The following is a 27817-nucleotide window of genomic DNA, read 5'->3' as shown; positions in this document are numbered from 1 at the left end:
GGGTACCGGGGAAAAAAGCTTTTGTGAACTCAAAAGGTCTTTTTTTCGACTTAGGTTTCGACATGATGCAGATTTCACCAGTTTTTATTCAGTTATCCATTCTTATACCAATTAGTTCTGCTCTACCAAATACATCCAAATGATTTCCTTTGCAGATTTTTTAACTGTTATTAACTAAAGCTGTTATTCCGTTCGGTAAAATTCCCTTTATCCCGAGTGAAAACCTCTTGTTATTACGGAAAGACTTCTCCCTGCTCAAGGATCCTTCTGAGTATTCCTAGCGTGATCTCTCGATTGAACGGGGAATTGCGGGTTAGCGGGTTTCTCTACTGGTACTTTTCTTTTCCTTGGACATCTTCTTGAGAGCTGTTTAGCTTCAATCGGCTCCTGCGCCATAATTACCGCGAGGATGTGTCACTCACAGGTATTTAGAGCTATTCAGCGTTTCATTCCTCGCTGAGAAACCATTTCCCGTCGTGCTTCCGATGATTTCATAAATCAAGGAACGTAATTCTGATAATAATTCAAATTTTGAAGTAAAATATTCTTTTACACTTGAGCGTAGTAAGTATAACATGGATAAGAGTACATATTAATTTATTATCTCATAGCCATTGTAAACCAGCATTTCCCCATACATGGTCGCCTTCTGCCATTATTTCCTTCGAAGCAGCCCTTTATTAAATCCTAAATAAAATATTAGTCAATTCGCTTGCCATTCTCTGTAGTTTCTTATTAAGAGGACTTCCATTTGCATTCCCTGAATTATTCCCCGTTTTATGCTCGCAGTTTCATTTTTAAATTTCCTAGATTACGATAATGGCCCCTTGCGAACATTTTCCAGTATCTAAAATTTAAAAATCCTTTAGTATTCCTTCGAATGTTAAGTTTTTAAGCGTGAAGAACAGAAAAATATTTGGCAATTATTTACATTTTACGTATAAGCCGACAAATTTAAGACTATACCATATTTTTCATGCCGTGAAACTTAAAAGAAGAAGACGAAATGCCGTAGATCGGAAGGAAGTGATAATGCAATCCTCCTTATATAGTCTTTTAATATTTTTTTTTGTAAAATCATAATTCTTTTAAGCATAGGCGATGTCTGAAAGGAGGGATGGTAACATCTCCTTTGCACGTTTTTTTATGCCTTCAGAGCGACTCCTATTTTTCTCCGCAGTGCGCTGCTCCGAACTTCCTTTGAACTCTCTCTCTCTCTCCCTCGGCGGAAGCAAATATTCTGTGCTCATCATTGATGTCTTCCGGTGAGTGATCCTTGGTCTCCTTGAACCTGGCTACACGGTTTTTTCTTCCGGATCGATTTTGTGAAAAAGTACATTTCCAAATCGTAGGAAGCTTGTCCTACGGACCGCCTGAACTTCTTAAACGGACTCTTCATTCCTTTCAAGGATCCGCATCAAGGTCACCTTTTTAGGCAGTTGTCTACGGATTCAATTTCAATGGCCCCCGTTGGCGTTCCCCGTGCGGTCTATGGCAGCACCCATTCACGTGTCGGTCACTTTTCGCAGGTCTTATTTTACCTTCTTAGTCCTATCCTAAGACTTGTTCTGCGCGCACTCAGAAGATCAGAATGGAAATAAAAGATGAAAGAAATAGGATTGATTCTCCTGCATGTGTAATTGAAAATTTTCGCGTCTGTATTCCTTTGAATATTATGTTTTAAAGAATGAAAGACAGGAAAATGTTAAATCCGTACGTCTGCACAGAAAAATGCAAGGCAAAAACGTAATTTGTAATTGAGTAATACCCTAAAGAAGAAGACGAAGTATGACCAATCGAAAGGAAGTGATGCGCCCTTTTAATACAGATTTTTCGTAACTTGAAAGTTTCATACTTTTTAATTGGTACTGCCCAAAGCTGTGGGAATTTTATGAGTATTTATGCTCGTATACAATTAAAGGTAACCCACTGAAATCACGAAGCAAAATTACTCATATACAATTGAATTTCTTGTATTGATCTCCAATTTATTTAGCTAATACGCGAACACAAAAATTGAAGGCTACATTGATTGAGTAACATACGAGCTTCTTCAAAATTGTGCGTTAAACTGACAAGCCGAATTTTTTTACGCTGACGGCTTGGACTTGAAAATTGTAAGGAGATTTCAATAGTAAAGCCCTGCCATTTAGAATTTAAAGCGAGTATCATACGTTTCGTGCGCATATGCTTTTAAATTTTGCGAGAAATTTGTGAAAAAATATTCTCATTAGTACTTCAAAGCATCATTTATCCATTTCATGTGCGGAAACACGTATGATTCGCACAGTATCAATTTAAATCTCTCTGAAATTAACCAACCATTATGACTTCATAAAGTATATTTTGACATTTCAAAGGCAGTTTAAAAACTCCCAAATACCTGATTCACAAATATAAACTGGCTTGTACGAGTATTTACTAGATTATCTCGGACTTTTTTCAAAATACTTGCAACTTTTTAGGCGATTTTCCCCCAAAATTAAGGACAATTATTCTGAGCTGCGGCGATGATCCACCATCTCGTTGCAGTGATTTACATGGGACAGATCATATTAAGCAGAATACGACGGCAAAGCGCGCTTTTATACATTGAATATCGAACCATAAGTCTTTTGTAAATTCGGCACGAGAAAGACGAAAATAATCGATAATCATCACAAATCAGTCGGTGATTGCCTTCCAATCAGGGTTTATTGTATTCGTTCACCGAGTTACGGGAATTCTTCATTGCTTTCTAAAAGGGGATAAAGATACTATTTTTTGATTTCCCTCTTCCATTTCTAATATATTCACGTATTTCTCCTCACCTGCGCGTCCTAAATTCCCTCGAACTCCTTCGATACGATGCTCATGAGTTACAGGCGTTGAAAGGTTTCTATCACTTCCAGTTCAAAATTCACTTTTCCAAGTGTCTAGTTTACTGCTTTTTTTACCGAATGTCGTTCGATGATCAAACGAAGAATCGCGGTTTATTCACATCTTTCCGCTGCCAGGGTAACCCATTCTTCTTTCTTCTTGGGCAACTTTTTTGTCGCAATAGATTTCCAACTCTTGCGGCAGTCCGTTTCTATCCGACTGGGTTTTTCACCATCTCTTCACTTCATGACTGAAGTTCGGCGTCGCTGAGTTTCGTGGCTCTACAGCTCGTGCCGTGTTAGTACTTCAATCTGCTAGCGATAGAATGTAAGAGCAAAAGGACCTGGGCCGTGTAATTACAGACTTTTAATCATCAATTAACGCGTATTGATTTGAGTGCCTGAATGAATGTATGGGTATTCGGTGAATGCATGAGCATTTCAAGGAGTATACGAAAATTTGGAGGAGTAGATATTTGCTCGAGTGAATGGCCCCGCTTAACGTCAATTAAAATTGCAATTAACTGTTGTTCGCTGTATTTCGTTGATTCATTATGTAATGATGTTAAGTATAAATTAAGTGTTTAGTGGAATATGCGCCCAACATTTTTCGTTGTATATGAAACAATTTATTTAAAGTATCTGTAAGCCCCATAGAAAATTTGTTGTATTATTTTTTGTTCGCGATAAAACGTTGATTTTTGTAAAAATTTATTTGTATTTTGTATTATTTTTATTATTATTTCAGTGTTCTATCCTCTCTAGGTACGTGAATAGGGGCATTTTGCTCACTACCCCAGCCTGTCCCCCCTCCCCTATAGGACTTCTCTCTTCAGTGGACAATAAGGCCTGCTCAAAATCACTCTATCAACGAACCCTAATCTCTCCTTTCCCCTCCATCGCTTACACTACATTATTCCCTCAAAGCATTCCCTTTTTAGCATTCCCTTCCCGCTTCGTACTCGCTCCATCCACAACCTCTCTCTCCTCCGTATCTCATCCTCAAGCTTCCTCTCTTCGCCCACCATCTCCAGCACTTCTTCGTTCCTCTAACTCTCGTCCCACTTCAACTTCCCCATTCTCCTCCGCACCCCCAAATCTCGAACGCCTCCACTTTTCTCTCATCCGCCTTCCTCAACGTCCATCGTTCGACATTTTCAAATAACACCCGTTTCCTTTGCAGACGAATTTCGTTAAAAATCCTCAATGTCTTCGAATGTTAACCTAATTTGAAAGTTAATTAATGTTTTTGAATGTGAGGTGTTGCCTTCATATAGTTTCGCGATGGTCGGCCCCTGGTCAGTGGCGCCGACTCCATGGGGCTTGAGGGGGCCCGAGCCCCCTCAAAAATTCGCTATGGGTGTGAGGAAAAAATGTGTTAGGCTTGTCGATTTTCCCCGGAGTGTCCAGATATAGAGATTCGAGTTATCAGGGCTCTAATGCTGATCGTATGACCCTTCTAAAATACTTAAAAAACTTAAAACTCACTACTTATAAAATTTCCCGGGGAAAGATCACCGGTTTGGGCCCCCCCAATATTTTTTGTAAGTCGGCGTCCCTGCCCCTGGTTCATCACAAGTGATTTCTCCGTGTCCTGTCGGATTCGACGGGGCCATTAACTGACCCCAAATGCCCTGGCTCATTGTCATTCCTCCTCTGCCTTCGCCTGAGTTTCCGCTCATCCGGGTCACCGCATTCCTTTGCACCCCATCGCTGTTCCACATTCCGCGTCCACCAAAACATTCGCTCAGCTATTTGGTTTGTAGCGAAATATTGAATTTGTGTGGGCGATAGTGGCGACGAGTTGAAAGTATACAATGAGGCGTGACATCGAAGTTGGTGGTCCTTCAAAATCATAACTCCTTGGACCACCTTGAACTTGAGACGCTTTGCTAATGCCAGAGGCCGCATTTAAACCCACAAACTTATGATTTTTATGGTAATTTGGCCTCCTTTAAGGCTGACAGGGGAAGCGTTTTAAAATATCGAATGAAATATAGACGTCATTATCATAAAAAACGTTTTAAAAACATTTTTCATTATTTGTGTTTCATTTTTATTTGAAAAGGCATTTGCCTTTTCATACATCTTAAACACACTGTGATGACAATGTTCATCCTGGAAACATTTTTTCAAAGCATGGCATTTTAGGCAAATATATCCGTATAAAATTATTTTTTTAAATTAACGATTTCTTTTCAGGGAGTAATGGGAATTATTTCCCTTGCAAGGATCATTGAGGCATTTATGAAGGGATAATGTTTGAAAAAATAGTTGATCAACCATTAACTTGGCTTCCAAAAGGCAAAATGTCACGTGATGCCGCACGCAGCCAGAAATTTTGGGTTATATGCGGGTCGCCTACTCTCAAAATGTGTGCATCATCCTCACGCATCGCAAGATCACAAAATCCTTTCGATAAACTTTACACTTCCCAAATGCCGATAGTTATACTCATAATTTGTTATTGCCGAAAGGAGCTTTGTTGCAGTCATTTCATCTACATAGATATTTGTCTCCATATTTAGCCTGATTTTGGGAAAATTTTATTCTTTAGGACTTGGGCGGAAGTGGTTAATATCATCCATTTTGAAAAAAATTGGAATTGAGACCCGGATGTAGGCGGACAGTTTTCTTGCATAGGGCAAATTCGATCCCGAAAAAAAGTAATTTTTCAACCCATTATAGTTTTCAACGTAACCAAGGCAACGTATTCCCTCCTGAGGTTTCTCTGTAAGGCGTACAGAATTCTTGAGGAATGGACCCACATAACTAGATACTTGAAAAAGTTCACTAACCAAAGTTCAGATTTTCTCCAGGGTCACTATTAGGAGTTATCTTCTTCCTTCTTATATTTTCTTGCTTACAGTTATTGCATGATTAATGGAAATTAAAAAAAAGTTGCATCTGGTGAATGTTGGATTGGCATCGATATCGATATTCAAATCTGCTGATTTGAATTCGAGAATAGTTTCCTTGTTTTCTATCCAGATATGTTGCTCGTAGAAAACCTAGTTGTATACCGTGATGACATGGTTATCTTGTAGATGTAATTGGCAAATGGCATGAAAGATGACCAAAATGGGTGAAAGTAGTGAACTATAAATGGGTGAGGGATGTTGAAACTGGTGTATTGGCAGAGCAATTGATTAAGCGAAACTGATTACTGTCACACACCTCACCTATTACGGTAGTGTTATTCCCAGGAAATACCGTCCCGTCAAAATTGGTCTGGAAAGTATTTGATTTGTTTGATATGTTGCCCTTTTTTTGGGCTCTGACTTAATCACGGGTTGGTTCATGAAATATGGTGTCACAAAATAGCAAAAAATGGAAAATACTTGTAACTTTTTCAGCTATTAGTCTACAAATCTTAATTTATTATACTGGAAGGCATGTTTCAACGATAGGGAATTGAAAAAAAATCAGAAGTACCAAAAAATGTCGTCCGTTAAGTTTTTCCGACGAACCGTTTGGATTCCAGTGCCTTTTGAACATTGGCATTTTCGTTCGTCTCCACTAAAACCTGTATCCACGATTGATGTGTTTTTTTGGTCTTTGAAAAAGTTGCATCCCATGTATTTTTCAGTACTAAATAAAAAATGACCATTTTCTGTCCTCATATTTCGGTAAAAAATGCAGAAATCATCAGTTATGGAACACAAACTTTAAGGAAATAATCGTGCTTCTTCGAACGTGGGTATTACCATCTACCCGAATACTACCGTATTGAGTAGATTCACCCTCAAAGCGACATCATGGACAGTGCTGCTCATCCAGTTTCACCCAAAGTTGAGTCCGCGCTCCTCTAAAGCACCGCGGAAACGAAAAAATCATCGGCATTTTGTGAATCAAGGTGTGAATTTGAAACCGCTTAAATTAAAATCAGCTTTTGATGAAGTTCCTGAGTGTATAATAAATAGAATGATAAATAGAATCTTCAAGTAACCGCACGAATTAGAGGTTACCCAATGATTATCTGATCTCAGCCATTTCATTCACGCTCTACTCCCCGTTTTGTCTTAGGAGAATCGATATTACATCTATGTCTCCAATAAAAACTACCCAACAAGTCACCTCAATAGGCGTGTGGCGGGGATTTAGGACACCGGCCGTTCGCAAATAAAAAGGGAATGCTCCAACGAAGTTCCGCATAGCATTCATGAAAGTCTTTAATTGTTCGGCGGAGAAATGAATTGCCATACCTCTCATCTAGCGATTTGATCGTTGGATTATTCTTCCTCTAAAATCGTTGGCATAGTAATGCTTTTTCCTGGTTTCGCTAGTGGTAGGACCCGCCCGCCTTTGTGACGGTGCGGGATTCCTCGTCCCATCCCTTCCTTCCCTATCCCATCCCAGGAGGCGTCGGGCACCTATCGCGGCGGCGCCTCCTTCCTTTTTACTTCCTGTCCTCCCCCTTCTGTGGTGCAGAGGGGATAAGGTTATAGCTTCAGACTTCGGCCCAGTAGGGGCTTTCTCTAACTCGATAGCAAGTCTTATCGACGTTGCTACGTCGTTAGCTTATCGAAAATCTTAACTAACGACAATAGGGTGTTTCCTATTATTTTTTATTGCCTAAATCGGAAGACGATTACTCCTGGAGTACGTATTTCACGATTTTAGATTTTTAAATGACGATATCTATTTTTCGCGATTAAATGAAAAGTGAAAATTTTCTAGCGCGCGAAAACGCGACGCGTAAGTATGAATGTCGGGAAATCTCTCCGTGTGGCGTATTTCTGGTTCCCGCTGCCGCCTTGTGAGGTGACCTTGAGGCGAGTTGAGCGCTGATACGACGCAGGCTGCTAGCGGGTAGCTGAGTACCCTGCTGGCTGGTAGCGCTTGGCTTAAATAAGGATTATTCATACCTTATCAAATGAAGAAAACTTTCCGGCCTTAGCCAGTTTTAATAAGTGATTATTAAGACATGTTTCCCTGAGCTCTGCGCCTCATGCATGCATTGGTAATCTCAGACGACGTATGACTCCTATCTTCTCGTATAGAAACTAGGTCCCTGTGACGTCACGTGGAGTGGAATCGCATGGGCGCCAATCTGGCCCTTTTCAAATGAGGATAAAAATGGACCATTGCCATTCGTCTAAACCAGTATTTCTAAAACGAAATAATTTGTATATTATGAATACAGTAATGGTGGGCAACGAATCGAAATCAATGACTTTCGTTTTCTTTGATGAAGGAAACTACCCTATTGGTTTTCTCTACGCTCGCTTAACGATATTTTCTCGATAACACTAACGAAAAATGTCGATGGCTTATTCGGGTGCTTGAGAGCACGTCTTAAGCTTATCGACGCCCGCCATAATGTTTTTTGTTATCGGTTGTAAAGTTTTAACTCTGCTTCAACAAAGCGATGAAGGTATTTTTACTTAAAAAATTATAGGAACACTTTTGCAAAGGAGGTGGAAAGCATTAAAACGTTTTGCAGTAATCAACCATTATAAAAAGTGGCAACAGACATTATTTTTTGCGGGGGAGTAAACATGCTGTTTGAAGAAGATTTAAGATAGATATTTACCTTGTGAAAATTTGTGTGAAAATAATATTTACACATTCCAATTATGGTGCTTCGATTATTTTTAGTCGGTAGTTTCTTTCGGCTCGATTGATGGGTCTTCGCTTTTTAGGGAGGGAGCTAATCACTCTTGAGGAGGGAGCAAATGTAACCAAGCATCTAGTGCAGAGAAGACGACTTATGAATGTTCAGAATCCAAATTTTCGCCGTATTTTTAATTCAGAACAACCCACACTGGGCTAGAGTCGAAAAAAGCTGGTCAATACCTCAAAAACGATTTTTTTGAGCTAGGAAGTTGAAACTTCGCATACATATTCATTCTCAAATAAATTGTACATAACTTTCCAGATTATTTCTTTCCTGTGTTTTCACTTTAACAATATATGTCAGGTCAAATACTTGAATATTACGATACATAATGAACCAAAAGTTGCCGATATTCTTCCATCGACGACTGTTGAATCCTTGAAATTACACGCTTATTTACACTAATTTCCCCTTTATTTTATTTTATGGATCGTTCTTCATGGAAATATATTACGACACATCATAAAAACAGTAAATAAATCCACTGCTAAAATAATACTCTTCAGTTTTCTCCATCATCTATTATTCTTTTCCAAATCGACCGGTGCGTTCTTTAGCAGCTTCTTATTTATTTATGGTGACTATTTACTGTTCATTAGTGACCGTAGTTAGGTACTGCTTCTTGATGCTACCGAACGAATAAATCTAGGCATTGTGATTGCTTGAAATTCTAGCCTCACTCGCAGGCGCCGACGGTGTATTGTTTGCTATCGACGAGCCGTGGTCTTTTTTTGCAACGACGAGCTGTCGTTAAGGTGAGATACAGCAACTCACTTTCGATAAGAGGGTGTCGTTGCAAGAGAGGACTTTCGTTAACAACCCGTTAAAAATAATTCGTTAACGAGTTAGAGGAAGCCCCCACAGGAGAGTAACCCCGCGAGCCCGACCAAGGGTTTCGAATCCACCGCCATACCTATCATCTAGCGATTTCATCGTTGAATTATTCTTCCTCTAAAATCGCTGGCACAGTAATGGTTTTCCAGGTTTCGCTAGTGGTAGGACCCGCCCGCCTTTGTGACGGAGCGGGATTTCTCGTCCCTTCCTTTCCCTCCCTACCCTGTCCCAGGAGGCGTCGTCGGACTCCTATCGCGGTGGCGCCTCCATCCTTTCTCCTTCCTGTCCTCCCCCTTCTGCTGTGCAGAGGTGATAAGCTAACGCTTCCAGGCCTCGGCCCAGGAGAGTAACCTAGCGAGCCCGCCCTAGGGTTTCGTACCCACTGCCATACCTATCCTCTGTTATTCGTTCATAGGGTCGGTGAAATATCCCTTTTTATTCATCGTTTTTGTCGGACCAAGAAATATTGTGGATTTCTGATGTGATGGTTTCCGTTTTGATGTATTATTTTCAAATTGCCGCACATAATTGATTAATAAGTTTCTCTCTACATATAAAAATAGCCGAAAATCGTGTTAGTTACTCGAGAATGGCTGTACCGATTTAAATGATATTTTATATTTTGGATTCATCTCAGCCTCGGATAACAGAATAAGCTTTAAAAAAATAGTGAAAGGTCACGAAAAAATTATCTTGATCTTAGGGGTATTTTTAAGGAATTGGTAACACTGCAAAAGCCGTCAAGTCGGTCAAAAGTAGATGTCTTGTTTTGCTTTTACCAATGTGAAGAATGAGCTTCGTAACGATATTTTAATGTTTTAACAATGAAACATTTTAATAGTTAAAAGATATTAAAAATTTAAAAATAATTAAAAAATCATATAATTTGAGCAAAGCTAAGCTCGAGTTGAGTCGTCGACAAATATGCCACTACCGTACGTGAAAAAAAATCTCCAAGCAATTTTTGACTATCGGTGATGTTCCTATCGACTAATCAAGTAGATTGATTTCATTACCTCGGAAATTTTGTAAATTCGTTTCATCGAAAGCTGATCTCATCAACAAGTTGTTCGCGAACATGATTCATAACCATGAAAAAAACAAATGGTAGAGTGAGCGAGCAATTTTGGCGGAAGAGATTTTAACTTCATAATTTACTCAGTGATTTTTAAAATCAAGCAATTCATTTTTTAATGGAGCAATTAACTAATTAAATCATTAATTTAATCAGTTAAAAGATACTATTAAAAGGCGCACTAGAATAATAATTTAACTAAATTTTTGTAAATGTTATCATTAATGATGGGGTCAATACATAAACTTGAATATGTAATTAAAATATAATCATTTTTGAGTGGGTAATTGTTGATGAAACATATTTTAGCAATGCAGCGATTTTTAGCGTATTTTTATTTTGCAAAAAATTTGGCATAACGGAAGGAAATTTCCTCATTTTCGGATTAAGAGCTGAACAAATAGTATTCTATTTTCATGAACAAAAAAACATAGCTACTGCAGGCTTGTTTCGTTAGTCTGGAGAAAGTGGGTTTTCCGGAGATGGGCTTAAAATATCAATTTTCTCATGGAGCCCAATAGTTGGTCGGAAAAAGAAACACAAGGGACTAAATTTGTTGGTAATGTCATTTTCGTAAATTTTCTATGGAGACGATGTATATTTAACTTCATTAATGATTCCGTTAACGTATACAGATAACGTTAATGTATGGTATAAAAAATGCAATATATAACTAGTTATGTGTGTCACGAATCCACCCAGATTCGGATTAATCGCTCCAAAATACTGACGAAAGAAACAAAACTTTCCTAACCTAATTGGCCTTTTTTGAGGAAATATTTACTGGACTAGTAATGCAGTGTTTAGCCAACGATATCGATACTGGGAGTAGATGTAATACGGGCAGTATTTCTTTTAACTCAGTAACTACAAGTGATATATTAAAAATATTTTAAGCAATTGAAATCATCCCAAGTACACATCACATAATATTGATATGCTAGTTATTTTCTTCTTTTTATATAATAGTGGTTTGCATGATTTTTTATTTATCTTTTATGAAATTCACTCAATCTTGATTTACTTTGTGGTATTCCATTATAAGTCTTATTCCACTTATTTTAAAATAAGTGGTATAAGTAATTGTCAGATATCCAGGAAAACTTTTTATGACATTATTTCCAGTTGGAAGACTATTTCCTTTTAAAAGGCGATATCAGCATAAATAGGCATGAACCGGTAAAATCGGCATTTTAGGCAGTAAAAAAAGTCCTCAATTTCCCAAAAATGAACGTAAATGAACTTATGACGTTATAAAGTACAAGATAAAATAGAATTTTTTTTGGGAAAAATGTACACAATACACACTCCATGGGAAAAACCAATCTGCTGAGTAATGTCTTGCCAGTTTTATTGTTTACGTCACTCCTAGAAATAGTCTTGTGCCTAAATTATATCTTCTCTATCACAATCTGTCTTCTAAATTACTTATGCAATATGTCATTAGCGTGCGTGACTTTTCACACCTCTACCGGCTCTCAAATTAATCCCTTGGAAATCATGAAACTCTCGTTATTACCTTTTCACTTAGTGTTCGCGAAATAAACAGATTTCTTCAGTGTTTTCAATATACTTTTTTGTTCAAGTATTTTTTCCAAGATTTTCAGTATACTTTTGAGTGCAAATAAATTTCTCTAGTAGAAACCATTTAACCCAAAAATTTGTCCTCATTGTCCGTTTGAAACATTCACTGCTTCGTCACTGACCTAGATTCAGACGGCAGACATCGCAGTCCTAATGGCGAGGCTTGTGACTCATGTCAAAATTAGACAGACGCTCGCAAAATTGAGGGCAAGAATGCTCATGCAGTTCTGAGCGAATAAAAAGCGCGTATCAATCGATTAGTATTTTGATGGATCTACTTATTCCTCCCAATCCCGATCCCTCGTCGTTACACTGGTCGTATTTATCGGGAAATAGATAAGAAATTGATCATTATTGAGACTAGGATATAGCCTATTATGGATACCTCCAAATACAGTTACGGATACATCACCAAAAGAGTTGAATATATTTTTCCTTGGTTGGTAAATACGGCTAGGAGAATACAATGATTTCTTTCAACCATATGGAACCCTGAGAGAAAGAAATCTTCGTAAAAAATTATAACAACCAGGAAAGAATTTTTCCGCGTATTTCCTGTTTCCCATATTTGAATATATATATTCAGAAGAAGGTTTTGGTGATCATAAGAAGTATTTTGACAGATAATTTGCGGCATTAATATTTTCCTGCTATATTTCAACTTGGATAAATTTCGGAAATTGTCTAATTTCGAATGTACGATGTTTTAAATGAAACATTTAAGTGTAATAAACCTATTCCAAATTCAATTTAATAATAAAATTACAAAAATGACTGATGAGATATTTTTCATGCACTCAATAAAACTATCCTTTGATAAGGATTATTCATCATTTATGTCATTTATGGGCATTTCCACCTCGGTAAAGCTGCGGACGCGTGTTGGAATAGTACCGATCAGTAGTGATTTTGGAGGTGAGAATATTTACATTCGAGGTACGGTTAGAAGTTTTAGCCCCACACATTCTACGTATTTAAATTTGATGTTGGTATTGAATTTATCATATGCATGTCCAATAAATAAGGAGCATGATAATGTCTATATTTCTGAATTATTATTCCTAAATGTCCTAATTGTTTTTAATGAGAAAGTTAGTGAAAAACTCAAATAATATTCGGTTAATAATAATCGCTTAGATTTTAAATAGGAATACTAAAATACCTCTCTCAATTTTGTATAACTGTACCTGTGCAGTTTACCGGTTATATTACTATCTTGATGATGATATCGTCGCAAACATTTTCGCCGATTGAATTTATTACCTAAACCGGAGGAATATCATAAGCGTGACTCACGTTGCGTTTTTCGACTAAATAAGGCCAAATACTACGGCTTACGTTTCAGTGATTTTTCAGGCTTTTCCGGCAAATAATGTTCTCTTGTCTGGTTTGGCATTGGCTAAGAGTAATGAAAGCCAACGTTTCGATGAGAAAATTCACAATTGTCATTGTCAACTTTTGGTCTCTGAATTGGTGTTCGTATGGTGAAAGCCATCTTATTATTATATATCCTACAGCTTCAGATATTGCGTCGCTTCCTAGGAGTAAAAAAACGCTCATTTAAGAATGTATTTTTTAATATTATGCCGCTAAAAATATCATGAAATACTCTGATGATATCATAAGTTTTTTACTAACGTCGGAAAATTAAAATAAATTGTAGTAAGCATCAAAATATATTCCAAGATGTTTGGCATGTCATAGAAGAATAGGGAAATGATATCATACTCTTATTTTTTCATTTTGTATGATTAAAATAAATGAAAAATTTACAACGACATAATAATAATAATAATAATAAATGTATCAAAATAAGAACAAAATTTCTCGTTCCTTTGTAGATATGGTTGCATTCATAGACGCCACATCAGGGAGAACGATGGACCACAGCCCTGTTGTGTTGGACGTTGCCCTGGTCGAAGAAGACACGAAGAAGGGCATTGGTTCGACGCTGAGCAGCGGTGGGAGCCTGGCGACCATCGCGAGCCTCGCCACCACCACCTCCACTATGGACTCGACGATCCACAACAAGGAGAAGTGGTGGAGCACCGCCGCCCAGGTGGCTCTGCCCTTCTTCATCGCTGGCATTGGAACCATCGGAGCGGGCATCGTGCTCGGGACCGTCCAGGTACATTTCTTCTCGACACACATGCTCCCCACCCTTCGCTAGAAAGATGATTGAAGCAATCCAAACGATGTGATCGCACAGGAATGATTTAATCCGTCTAGATTAAAGTGGACACAACCAGTGGCGCAGCGAAGGGGGGGTTTTGGGGGATAAAATCTCCCCAGAGCTCAGAGAAATTTTTAAGTTTAATCCATTTTACTTAATTGGATTGATATTACTAATAGAATATTGTAAGTATTAAAATAATATCCCTCAGAAAGCCGTAAAACCAATTTTTGCCATTTTAACCAATTATCTTAAAATTCAGCAATTTTGTTAATCTCGCACCTACCGCTTATCCTGGTGGGTATTCCATACCCCCAAACACACCGGTATTAGTTGCACCTAAACCCCCCCAGCCTTAATTCCTAGCTGCGCCCCTGGACACAACAGCAAGGATGTTAGAAATACAATGGCCTGCGCAGAGCAGGTGTTTAGGAATAGGAAAGAGTAAATGAGAGGATCCTTATGTAAGAGTATTCGGAAAATTAGTTGCTCGCCTCGGCGTCGAGGGTTAAAGTCCTCGCCTGCCAATCTGAAGGTTGAGGGTTCAAGTAATATACATGTGGGCTCATAAAATATTTTCGCGACATTAATGATAACCCCGATGCAAAGGCCAATTGCAGTGCTGCTTTCGGTGGAATGGTATTGCGTAGAACAAACAAATTAATAATTATTTGCTTCTAACCTCGTTTGCAGAATTTCATCTGAAGCTTCTATAATTCTGTGGAATATCTTCGGTTTCACATTATTAATTTTTTAGTGGAAATAATAATGGATCTTTAATTTTTACTATTGCTTGCAAAATACGAGAACAGTCATAATTATTAGCCTTGGTAATTTTCATGAATAAAGTACTCATTCACCAATTTCCCATTTTCAGCATTGGCCAGTCTTTCTAGAAGTTCCTGAACTCTTCATTTTAGTTCCTGCATTACTTGGGCTCAAAGGAAACCTCGATATGTGCCTCGCATCCCGTCTTTCAACCCAAACAAATCTTGGAAATATGGAAACAGTGAAGCAAATTTGGAGTATGATAGTCGGGAATATTGCTCTGGTCCAGGTATGAAGAGTACATATAAGTGCATGATGAATGTTTTTCTATGTATGATAATTTTCATTCCAAATTTTCCCGTATTCGGGACATACTTATTAGACTTCCTTTAAAGATGCATTTCTTTTGATTTGCATCAATTCTTTGAGGCCGCCCGGAGTAGGCCGCTATCTCCAGTTCTGAAGCGCCATCTTTTCGTAACACTGATGACAGCTTTCTTCTGTCGAAGATATGAAATACACACCAAAAACTATATTTAACGGCTGATTAAGTGTGGCCTTGATATTTTTTAAAGTTATGAAATACCAAAATCGGATCTCAACTAGTTAGTATTAAAAAAAATCGGTACCTTATTCAATAAACGTGAAGTAAAAAATGTATAAATACACATGATTAACTTTAAATGACATTATTTATGGCATAGTAAAATGAGGGTAATAACTGTTACGTTGGATTGTTCACTATTTTCTCTTAATTTACCGCTGAGATATTTCGGGGCCGTTGGACAGTCTTTTCTTTCACTCACGTCCTCCCGGTCTTAATCTGGTCCGAGAGGATTTTTTCGGAACCACTGCGCATTTTATAACAATTTCCTTGTTAATAAAGCTATATATAGTCTCGAAAGAAAAAATGCAACACGTTTCTTATGTCATCTCAGGTGCAAGCAATTGTTGCGGCCCTGTTGGTGTCACTGTTTGCTGTGTCTGTCGGGGCTGTCATGGATGGACTGTTTGACTTCAAGCATGCCATTCTTCTGGCTGCATCGAGCATGGTGACTGCCACAAGTTCCTGCTTTATTTTAGGTAAACTCTAACGTAGGCACTCTTAAATTTCCTCAATTTCATTCATTAAATCCTAATTTTCTGTGATGTAACGTCCACACTAAGTATAAGTGTATAAGTGCACCAATAAAATGCTCATAATGGATTAAATATTGGTATATATGAGCTATGTTTTACTTTTTCCGCAGATTTTGTGATGATTGCTGTGATAGTCGTGTCCCATAAAATTAAAGTGAATCCAGACAATGTGGCAACACCATTAGCTGCTAGCTTTGGCGATGTGGTGTCAATTTCTCTACTGTCCAATGTTGCTTCATTTCTACATAGTTTCCATGGTAAGCGTCAGTCTACAAACCCCTTTATGTTACCAAAGTACTGGCTTCTGTTGTAAATGTTATCCTGCGTATTACTTTTGTTGTAAATGTACACGAATAGCTTTATTTTTAACCTACTTTGAACTATGGTTCCTATTATTTCATGAATTGAACGTTGACTTAATATATGTTTTTTTTTCCAGAAACCAATTACTACATTCTGTTCATAATCTTGGCCGTCTACCTGCTCCTCCTTCCATTTTGGATCTGGATCACCCACTCCAATCAGTTTACCAGGCCTGTTCTCAAAACGGGATGGGTACCGGTACTTTCAGCACTCATGATCAGCGGGTGAGCTCAACTTTGGTTCAAACACATGTTGTGAAATAGGAAATCACTCCCTCGTCATGATATTTATCTTCATCCGTATTTGACGCTTAAGTCACACTAAAATTACGTTCAAGGGATGTTAGCTAACTAGGCATCGAAAGGAAGGCCGTCGAGAAAAAAAGTGGTGGTGATGCTTAATTAATTTAGACCGTTATGTAATATTGCCTTGGTATTCTGCCCTTGGCTTTAGTCGGATTGTTTATTGTTCCGAGATAAAAAATGTATCAATTATTAAATACCTTGTTTCGTTGATGAACATCCTGTATATCTCACTAAAAAGCGACAATTCATGAATTACTTTTGGGTTTCAATTTGGATAAGAATATGGGTTAGAAAAAAACAGAATTTCGCTATCCAACTCTGCCATGATTTCCAAGACTTTCTGTAACGTATAATAGACCAAAAAAACCGTCGTGGTGTTTGCGGCAGAGAGTGCCGTAGAATCGTTGGTAGCGGCCGTAAATATGACTGATTGGCAAAACTGGTACGTGTTCAGTCATTTCACCTTTTGATTTGAAAGCAATCTGACTCTCAGGTGAATATTTGACAGCAGAACTAAAGGAAAATACAAAGGTCAAAGCAAGACACGCATTTTTACAGTGAAAAAATTGCATTCGTCCCGGGTGAAATATATAAATTTACCCCCTTCCACCGTGAGTAACGAAATTGTAAGACGTACCGAAGTAATGATGAGTATAGTAAAAGTGATATCAACCTTTTATGATATTCACGTAGGATATTTCCTATTGTGTCAGTCGTTTACTTAATTTTAGGTGGATAAGCTTCCTTCTGGACGCTGGAGTTATCTTTTTCGTTCCTCTTGTCTTCCATCTTCGTTTTTATGACACGTAACATACCTATGTATTACCACGGAAAAGCTAAAGCAATGTCATTGATAGCTCCAAAGATGTCCAATCGATATGGCTCGGGCTATTCTTGTAGTGAATATCTTTACTGCGCACGCTAGCTCAAACACACGAAGACGCAGACGCCACTCGGAACAGAGAAAGCGGTGATTTCAACGCTTGAATCCGTTTCTGACACTCCGTTCGGCGCGAGAGGAGAGGAGAGGGCGATAATGGGCGCATGCCACACGCAGAAAGAAACAAATGAATCCTTCAGCTCACGCACTTTTGTTCGAATGCAAAATTTTACATTTTGCCCTTAACTTTGCAGCATGAAAATAAACTTCGCTTCACACGTTCCACTGTTTATTATTTTTTCCTAGAAGATGATAATGGCATAGTGTTGAAGCCATGGTTGGACATAATTAAGAGTGAAATCCAAGAAGTGAAATTTTTCTATTCCAACAATTCTACAAATACAGCGGGGAACCTATAACTGTGTGTTTGAACCAGTGGCGGATGCATGTGGAGGACGCAGGGGGCGCGCGCCCCCCCCTTCCGGGACTGCCCGCAATGCCGAACATTGCAGAACCACAATTGTTAACTCTTTCACATCATAAGATAGCATCGTCTCGTATATTTCTATAATCAGTTTAAATAAAACTATCACAAATTTTGCATATAACTTGATTACTTTTGATCGCGATAAAAATACAGGTGGCGCAAAATATCTTTTGCGCCCCTCCCTTGAGTTTTTTCTGTATCCGCTACGTGTTTGAACAGCCAATTTGATGACTTAAACTCAAAACATAGAGTAGGCAGCAAACTATCTGAGGGAGGAACTCCTGCGTGGATGTCGCTCGGTTTCAGGGAGATCAATCACAAAGAAGTACTTTTTCTCTCGGATTCGATTTCCTCTGCCAATACTCCCCTCGGCGAAAAGGTGTCCCATGATTATTTTCTTCTTTCCCAAATAATTCGAAGCATTGAATGTATTTTTTGGCCGGCCAGGGGCGCAGCTAAGACTTAAGGCTAGGGGGGGTTGTAGGCGCAACTAATACTTACGGGTGTGGGGGTATTGCATACCCATCAGGGTAAGCAGGAGTTGCGGGGGCCCTCCTCCAGAAATATTTTAAGAATAATGGTTCAAAATGGCGAGTTTTACGGCTTTCTGAGGGATATTTGATTAATCCTAACAGTATTCTATGAGTAACACGGAACCCCCCCTCGCTGTGCCACTGAGGCCGGCAGAAACTTGTCATATACAACAAAAGGCTACGAATGTGATTATAATTGACATTCTGGGTCACGTGAATTTATGTTTATACCGTTTATTTCCGGGCCAAAGGGTACAATTTAATAGTTCATGAATTTTAAATATGGAGAGACGCATACGAAGAGAAAAATTCGAAAATTTTGCACAAGTAATTATAATACTGTGTAAATTTTTAACAACAGATAACCATTATTTTGTGAACGGCACCGTATATTGAGCTTAGTGACTTGATTGGAATTTGCTAAACAAAATTAGAGAGAGTGTATCACTCACTCAGCAATTCAACTCGAGAGTTGGTATGGATAAATGAAGGCAGAGCTCACCTCGAACTAGGCCACAGGAAAGTTAGGGTAAGGATCCAATTCCTTTCCGTAGGCCACCACGCACTTTAAGGATCTTGTTTGTTTGTTGGAAAGACACACGTGAGATTTGAATCCGGGACCCCTCGATCAGCGGCCATGTAATCTACTACCAGGCCACCACGCTCCTCGAAAATTGTATATAAATTGCATTTCAAAATCTCATTTTTTATGAAAATGATGAAAATACTGTGAGAAAGAATGCTTTGGAATACAGTGTGCAGTCTGGGCGGAGGTGTGAGGAATCTGCCGAGGGGAAAAGTAAGGAGGGATGCATGTTACACTCGCAGCAAGTATTTATTTAATGTAAGGAATTTCCATCATTCAATCGTTCAATATGCTTGATTCTAACAAGAATATGCATAAACACCTAATTAATATTTGTGATTCATGATGATGATTTAAGCAAAAAAATTAAATATTTGGATTGTATTTAAAAATACACAAAAGCTCTGTTTTGTGTGTGCTGAGTTATTACTATCATTAGTCTACTCTTGAAATCACAAGGAAGTAGTTTTCTGCACAATTAATATTATAACATGAAAAAATGCCTATTACCTGGACTGCTTTTTGCAAGACAGATACAAAAATATATTTTGTTTCTATGAAGACTGAATGATCTCAGCAGAATATAATTATGTAACCTGGAAAACATTGACCATTCAATGTTTACATAGGGAATTGGCTATGAGGATAGGATATGAGTTCATATGTAAAAATGGAAAAATTGCAGAACCAAAATCCCCATTCATTTAAGTCGTTCAAGATCTATGCACATGCATAAGTGTGGGGATTTGACACCCTAGGCAGCAGTAGAGTGCTTTTGCAGACCAATTGAGCCATTTCTTTTCCCATTGCAGTCCTCAAGGGACTATTCAACCATTGCTCATTAATTGTACCCATTTATGTCCACTGAGGAATGGCAAATCCTAATCAGTTTTTAATGAGGCGTTTTCACAGGGTGGTGCTGTTATAGAAGGATTTTTTGGGACTGTTGGTCTATAGTTAAAATAGCAAAAATACCCAAAAGTACTAATCTGAAATAATTATTCATGAGGAGTGTTGTTTACAGGTTTGGCGGTCTTGTTCTGGATGCTGTAGTAGGCCTTTTTGATGGATTCGTCATTTTCCAACCGATTATCAATGGAATTGGAGGAAATTTAGTATCAGTCCAAGCAAGCAGGATTTCCACTATGTTGCATCAGTCATCATTGATTGGAATCCTGCCTCCTCACGCTCAAATGTGTATCCCTCCTTGGAGAGCTCTCTTCACATGTAAGTAATTTGATCAGTCTCTTCTTGACCCAGTAAAATATCTACCATCCATCCTACTTGCATTGATTACCCCGTAGCTGGAAGACATTTTTTCAGAGTATAGTGTTCATTTGGAGGGGGCATGTACGAGACTTCAAACATATCTTTATGCTTGATTGCAATGATTCCCCCAGCCATGACGTACAACAATGTATTTTTGATGATACAAATGTTTTCCATTCCCCATAATTGCAAAAGCCTTAGGCTTCTTGATGGTCATATAATCCTTATGTCTGTGGGATCAGTGAGTCAAGAATCAGCCCACGTAGTGAGTGTTATGAATGCCAATGGCTGATTTGTTTACCGGGAATTTTTAACTGCAGTATCTATTAAATTTGTGCCAAGATGTGTAGAAGAGAGAAAATCATTCATGAATCCTTTTGTGCTGGGGAAGTTGAAATAGCTTTAGCAAATAAATGATTATTAGCCATGCTTGCAGATAATTGCAAGTAATCCTAAATGTACAGAACCCTAACCCTACTAGTAAATCCTACTGATAAAGAACCCAATTTTGGTATACATGTTATTGATTCTTGCTCATGTATTTATTTCAGCTGCACAGGCACGTACTGCCAGAATCTTGTTACTCATGTCATTGCCTGGACAGCTGGTATTTATTTTTGCTGCTGACTACATATCTACTGGGGCTGTATCCATATCTGCAGCATTTGTCTTCTCTTATTTGACCGTCAGTTGCTTGCAGGTAAAAGGAACTGCTCTCTTAGCCTTAAAATGTTGGTTTTTAATGATAGACTCCTCCAAATGAGTTTTTATTCATGTGAATTTTTCTTTTTTTTTCAGCTCATGTTGCTTCTTTACATTGCACATGTAATGATTCATTTCATGTGGAAAAAGAAAATTGATCCTGACAACAATGCCATTCCTTACCTTACTTCAATTGGTGACTTACTGGGAACCAGTTTTCTGGCTGTTGCTTTCATTTTCCTACAAGCAATAGGTGCACATGTGGGCTGAATTGTATGGAATTTTTAACTTGGTCAGAGCATGAGGATGTATTAAGATTTTTGTGGAAAAATTTATTGATACCTTAGGTAAGGACAAGAGAAGCTTCCTCTGATCTCATAATTTATGATGAAGCTTCAACTGTGTGTGTTTTATAAGGCTGTGTGAGTAGGAGTTGTCTTGTGAATTATGTGTTTGTTGATGAGTCTCCAATTACGATAAGGCATATAAATGTTTATTACCACTGGACAATTATGAAGCATGTAAAATGCTCATGCAGTTGTTCCTAATTTATCATAATAAGAAGTGTTGAAGTTCTCTTTGTCCTTCACCCAACAACAAAGAAATGAGAGTGGGTATTGATGCATCATAGAGCACATTTGAAGTGGTATGCACTGCATCAAAAATTTTCATTCAGGTTAATATTCCAGTAATTACTATCAAATTTCAAATAAGGTGGCAATATCTTTAAAGAATGGTTGAGTTTACAATGCTATGGGCTAAATTTTGTTACACCTTCGAGAAGTTGTTGAGTCTTCTAACTAGAGAAATGTATTTAGTATCAATAGTAATGGTAATGAAACTTGATATTATACTCTAAGCACATGCTAATTTTAACAAAAGATGCAAGCATTCTACTTTTAGTGTGTTTTTTCTCTTTTCAGAGCCATAATAAAATAAAGTCATCCAAGTAAACTAGAAAAAGCAATAGTGTCCAAACTATTCAAATCATGCATAAGGTATACTCTTGGACAATCTGGAATTTTGGTTTTCCTATTTTTCTAATAATGGATAGGCTGTCTTGAATTTTGATGATTATTTCAACTTAAGAATAGCATCTTTTGACATAAAATATTTTCTTAAGCCCAGAGTAAATTTTATAATTGAGTATATTCTAACTATGGCATTTAAATGTTGAAAGCCAGAAAAATATCTTCATAACTATGCCTCTGTGATTACCTGTGCATTAACTGGGTCCTGATAATATTTACGAAGCTCAATTATCATGGTTCTATTTATTGAGGCAATGGAATAATAATTAAAATGTTAAGGTAAAATTGCTAGGCTCTGCTAGATTATTGGAAAAGCTCATAAATTGTCCTCTAATTTAATTGAAAACTGCATTTATTGTCATGGAGTAAGAGAGGCATGGTTATATTTTTTCATGTTAGGAGTATTCGATAAAAAACTTTTTGCTCCATGTCCTGACATTTGTTTTGTTAGAAATGGTATGTTCCATACCATACTTTTATAAAAAAGTTGAGCTGGTAACATTGATGCTTAGAGCTTGGTCAGTATTGCATGACTTTTGCTTACTTATGTATTCATTTTTTTCTGGCTAGAGTATCAATTTAAAAAAATGATATTAGGCTAATGAAATTTTAGCAATTTCATGTACATTTATTCACATATTGAAAAGTTTAATTTTTTGTATGGTGATGCCCTATGCTAAGTAACAGGAATTCCCTGTTCACAAGGCTAGTAAAGATGAAATATGCCTTACTATGGACTCTTCCAAATGTAAAACTGTTGGTCATTATTGAGTTAGTAGGGACTTTCGTGTGTGAAATGATTGAGCAAAGTGAATGTAGGTTATTCTAATTTGCAAGACCTCAATTATGCAAGAGACTGTAGGAAATAAAAATCGATGTTGCCTCCTTCAAATTTCAAAATGAAAGGTTTTGGGACAATTTGGCCCAGCTTATGCCTATAGGTTTAATATTCAAGCAAAAATATGAATTTGGGAATATTAGGCTCATGAATCAAAATAACAGAGTATGCCTGATAAGGATACTCACTTTTTATGGAGAGGGATACCCCATTCTAAAATACTCATTTTTTTTATAGCAATCAATAATTCAGATCAATTCCAAATCGCTAGTGGTAAAAGGTACATCCTGTCACTTGATGAAGTACAAATTCAGCTTGCCACAAAGCCATCCCCTCAATTTCACTCTGTTACTGATGCAAAATTGGTTTTGGTGTAGAAGTATAAGATGGCATGTGACGAGAAAGTTGTTGGTGGGTGGCTTTAAAAGAATGGCACCTTTAAAGTATGGTGAGGAAAATGTTGATGTTCATTATATAGGGTAAGATGTAGCGTAATGAATTGATGAGTGATATCAAGCCAAATATATTATATGTCACTGACATTTTTATTGTGTAGGAGAGAAAGCATCACGTCATATAGTATGCTTTTTTTTTTTGTAACTTTCTATTCTTAGTTAGATAAAATTTCCATTATGGTGATGTTTCCAGCTTGATTTAAGTCCCAATATTTTAACTGTCCATCATTATGGTAGATAGCAAACTTAGAAGATTTTTACAAATTATTTATGGACTGTTTTTAGAGTTCCATAGGGTGTTAAATATTGTAACAGCAGTTACTATTTTAAGAGTCATGACCTGTGGATGACATAGCTTTACTCATAGTATTTTGTCAAGCAAGCACAATTTATGGGTCTCGTATCTCAAGGCCAGCTAGTGATTCAACATGTGGGGAGAGCATAATAATAATTTACGAAAGTTACTGCCTGCATATGGTCAAACTTAGACAGTATAAGCTGTAGTCAGTAATTTTTTAAGGAAGTAAAAATTTTCCATAATTAAGGCAATATAGGGTCTTCCTACCATGTTCTGCATGAATATGGATAATGCTAGATTACTCTGTTGATGTCTATGCAGGATGTTACTACAATATATGAACTTAAAATTAAGAGTACTACCTACACTATTTCATAAAAACTTCCCCATCCAGGCTTTTAATTTTCTAAAGGTACTTCCTCAATCTTTTTAACCAATTTTTATTGGTGAATAGATATATTAACTATTTTTATGTGCATACCATGATTGTTAACCAAAATTTTTATCTTTTTTATGATGTACTTATTTTCATGGTTAAATAAAGTTTCACTGTTGAACTGCTTGACAAACCTATACTTTAATCGGGGAATGTGCATTAAAATATGTCTCCAAAAATCAGTCCTTGATTACATTCCAAGACTTTCACTTTCCCTAAATAAACAAAGTGACCTTATTGAATGCAATCACAATTCTTCAGATATGCATAGCAACTCAATAGATGGAGGAGGTGCTGAAAATAAGATTCATATAATCCTGATGTGGCTGCAGAGGAGCTGCCTGATATTGATTGTGTGATCATTGGTTGGTTGGCACATGGATAAGTCATCTTGATTCCACCGTCCAGAGCATGGGTATATACAGTGGGTACATACCCAATAGGAGATGGGGGGTGGCAACTGACCCCCCTAGGAGTGAAAATAAATTTAGTTCAAAACAAAAGTTTGAACAAATTTTCCTTTTGAAGGAAAATGATATTAGTATAAGACATGGGACTAGAATAGAAATAACTATTTTTTCAAATAAATTATTGTAAAAAATACTAATAAATTGCTGTCATAATTTCCTTAATATTTTGGCTTCTTTAACCTTTTCTGTACAAAAAGGTTACAACTTGAACAACCATGGCTAGTTCCCCCCCCCCCCCACTAGTTTTGATTCTAGGTATGCCCATGGTCCAGGGTACATATATTGATACGAGCAAATAATTATGAAGAGAATAATCATTAAGAAGTATTTATTTGATAAATGACAGGAAAAATAAGAGAAATACCAATGCAAAATTAATTGTTGCCACTACTGATTTATTGGTACAGAAAGTTTTAGAAGACAGTGGTACACTTTTATGATGATATTCATCCTTATCAGTATCGACTCTATTCCTGGATCACTATTGGGGTGGCTCATGCCCCATAATTCCTGGGAAGATAGAAAAGATGGTAGTGTTATATGTTATCAATCGCATGCAAACAGGTGGTTATTATAATTTAAAAACACAATATTAATGGAGACTTGTAGGACTTTATTTGTGACGGACACCGTTACAATATGGACATATCACCAGCTACATTTGCAGGGCCAACCAGAAATAGGAATCATTCAGTGGTACCAACTCACTGGCTGTGAAAGGGGCACCACCCTATGAGTACACTACAACAGGTAGTCATTAAGATGTCTCTCCCATGTAATGCTCACCATCACATTTTTATTTATATCTTAACCCTAGGTAAAGTAAATATGTAGTGCCATCCATGCATGCCACCAAATGGAAACTTTGTTTCCTTGATGAAACAATTGCATTTCTGGACTTTTTTGCATTTTTCAATCACTACCTCATCCCCCCTTACCTTCGAAAATAAGCTGTGAGCACTTCGTAATTGCAATGAATGAAGAACATTTCCCCATGTGAGTGGACCAAATTTAGTTTCCTGAAACTCATCAAAAAAGCATGAGAGAAGTAAAAAGTATGTGATTCCTTAGGATTCTTAGCTAAGAGTTAAAAAAAATGGTCTTTCCTGGATTGTGAAATGAATGGAATGGATATCTCCCTCAGCAGCTGCAGGGAGGTACTAGAGATACCTCCCAGAATCTTCTCACCAGAGTTTTCTTTCCCTTGTTCACTTGCTCAAATTCAAAGTCCATACCTTTCAGCCGTGATTTGTTCATTTTACAGTGATCAGAAGTCTGAATCTGTCAAACCTATGGATGATGCGGACTAGCATGTGTTGTTAACATTTGCAGCTTCTCTCTTAGTCTGTCACTTAAGCCCTTTCTGAGCAATGTTGCCTGGTAGTGACATTCAGCATGAACTCAGGAATCTCCTTTCGTGATGCACCCATTACAATATGAGGAAACTCCTCTTATGCTGAGCCACAGCACCATTGGAAAAGTAAATTATTTCACTTAAATTTAAGGAATTTACTTACCCACTGAAGGTATGTTACATACATATTTAATTACCCTTAAAATGGATGAAGTGCACTAAGTTTTGTACAGTATGAAATGGCATATCTAAGGATTTTTTGCTGATATAAAATAATGGATGCTTGCAAGAAGCTGCTGTGCTTTGACTGCATCAGGACATAAGAAAAGAAATTTTTTTTTTTAATTGTCTCTTTTATTAAAATAATATGCTGTTTGCATGCGAGTTATGTAGACATGTATTTATTGTTGCTGTGGTGGTATTATTAGCATAGGTCTCACAGAAACAATATATGCTCAATGCGCTCACTCTCGGTGCGATATCTCAGGAACCAACAGGCAGAAATGAAAGAAATTTGAGGTGATACTCTATAAATGTCAAATGAGTCCTTATAGAAGACAAAAAAGTGATAGAATGGTCCGAGAGTGACATCTTCTTCAGCTATATCCGAAAAACACCCAAAAATACCAAAATTTCAAAACTTCAAGTACGATGCGGCATGTTTTCACGGTATCCGATTGCAAAAATAATTTATATGATTTATTTTCTCACCAAATGGAACAAAACTGGGGGGCGTCCCAAAAGAAATTCGAAAACTTTAAAAATAAGGACCACCCTAATGCTCATCTTAGACCTAAGTGATTGATGTAAATTGATATGTCTCAGTCCAATGTTTAAAATGATCAATCCATACAGTTTCCCTCAAAGCAATCCACATTGATTGTTTTTAATTCTGTCTGTATTCCCTCATTTCCATCCTCTTCTCGTGACAATGTTTTTGCGCATTCATCTATGATGCATATTTCTTATCGAGGGTGAAAGAGTGGAAAGTTTTGAATGCTTCTTCTCCATTATCAGATATTATTTGCTCTAATCCAGTTCCAAAGTTTGCAACTTGAAATGTTGTGCAAGCAGATGCAATGGATTGGGTGCCGGGCACACCAGCCAATGCAAACTCTGGATGGCTGAAGGGGTTAATTTGGAGATACCACTCTTATAATTAGGATTTCTTTGTTTTTAGGCTTAATAGGAATCCTTCATATGTCAATCAATTAATATATTCTGTAATACTAAGTGTCCATTTCCCTCCCTTGAGGGAACTACCCTTAGGCTGCATAATCACTTCCTTGTGGGTAGTTGAAAGTGATCATACTATTCAGAAATATCTTCTTTATTCCGATTACTTACCCAAAAGTGACCTTATGGCTTCTCCAGTACCTACACTGCAAGCTGTAGGACCCACATGCGCAGGACCCTGATGATTTGGTAACGGATGATTGATAAGAGGTGATGGGATTAGAGAAGCCATTTAGGGTTCATCGCCAATGGGGAGTACACACATTGTAGGTCATCTTCCTAACTTAAGAAACAAATGCTGTGGAACAGGGAACTGCTTTGGATGGCAGTGAAATGAATATTACATTCAATGCAAATCTACTGTAACTGGCAAAACCTGAGATAGTTACAACATTTTCAATTAATGCTTTTCCTGTTCCATTCCTCTGTCCCATATTGTGTTCCAATAGTGAAATTAACTTTATACATTTTTCTGCTGATGGCATGTGAATCTTTCTTTAATTTTGACCTGGTATTGAAATA

The 27817-nt window shown here is 37.4% G+C and overlaps 1 protein-coding gene across 1 annotated transcript in view; it reads left to right on the top strand.

Annotated features, from left to right (window-relative positions):
- The window catches only part of LOC124170848 (solute carrier family 41 member 1), a 39166-nt gene extending 14805 nt beyond the window's left edge, over window positions 1–24361 (top strand). Inside the window, exons 2-9 of the mRNA XM_046549846.1 lie at window positions 13813–14099; window positions 15022–15201; window positions 15851–15995; window positions 16163–16309; window positions 16492–16639; window positions 20231–20433; window positions 21027–21175; window positions 21274–24361. Of these exons, the coding sequence (XP_046405802.1) occupies window positions 13815–14099; window positions 15022–15201; window positions 15851–15995; window positions 16163–16309; window positions 16492–16639; window positions 20231–20433; window positions 21027–21175; window positions 21274–21447 (1431 nt within the window). The 5' untranslated portion in view covers window positions 13813–13814 and the 3' untranslated portion in view covers window positions 21448–24361. The remainder of the gene's footprint in view (window positions 1–13812; window positions 14100–15021; window positions 15202–15850; window positions 15996–16162; window positions 16310–16491; window positions 16640–20230; window positions 20434–21026; window positions 21176–21273) is intronic.
- The last annotated feature ends 3456 nt before the right edge of the window (window positions 24362–27817 follow it).

Source organism: Ischnura elegans, chromosome X (genome assembly GCF_921293095.1).
Source record: "Ischnura elegans chromosome X, ioIscEleg1.1, whole genome shotgun sequence".
NCBI classification, from domain to species: domain Eukaryota; kingdom Metazoa; phylum Arthropoda; class Insecta; order Odonata; family Coenagrionidae; genus Ischnura; species Ischnura elegans.
This window is presented reverse-complemented; position numbering and strand designations above follow the sequence as displayed.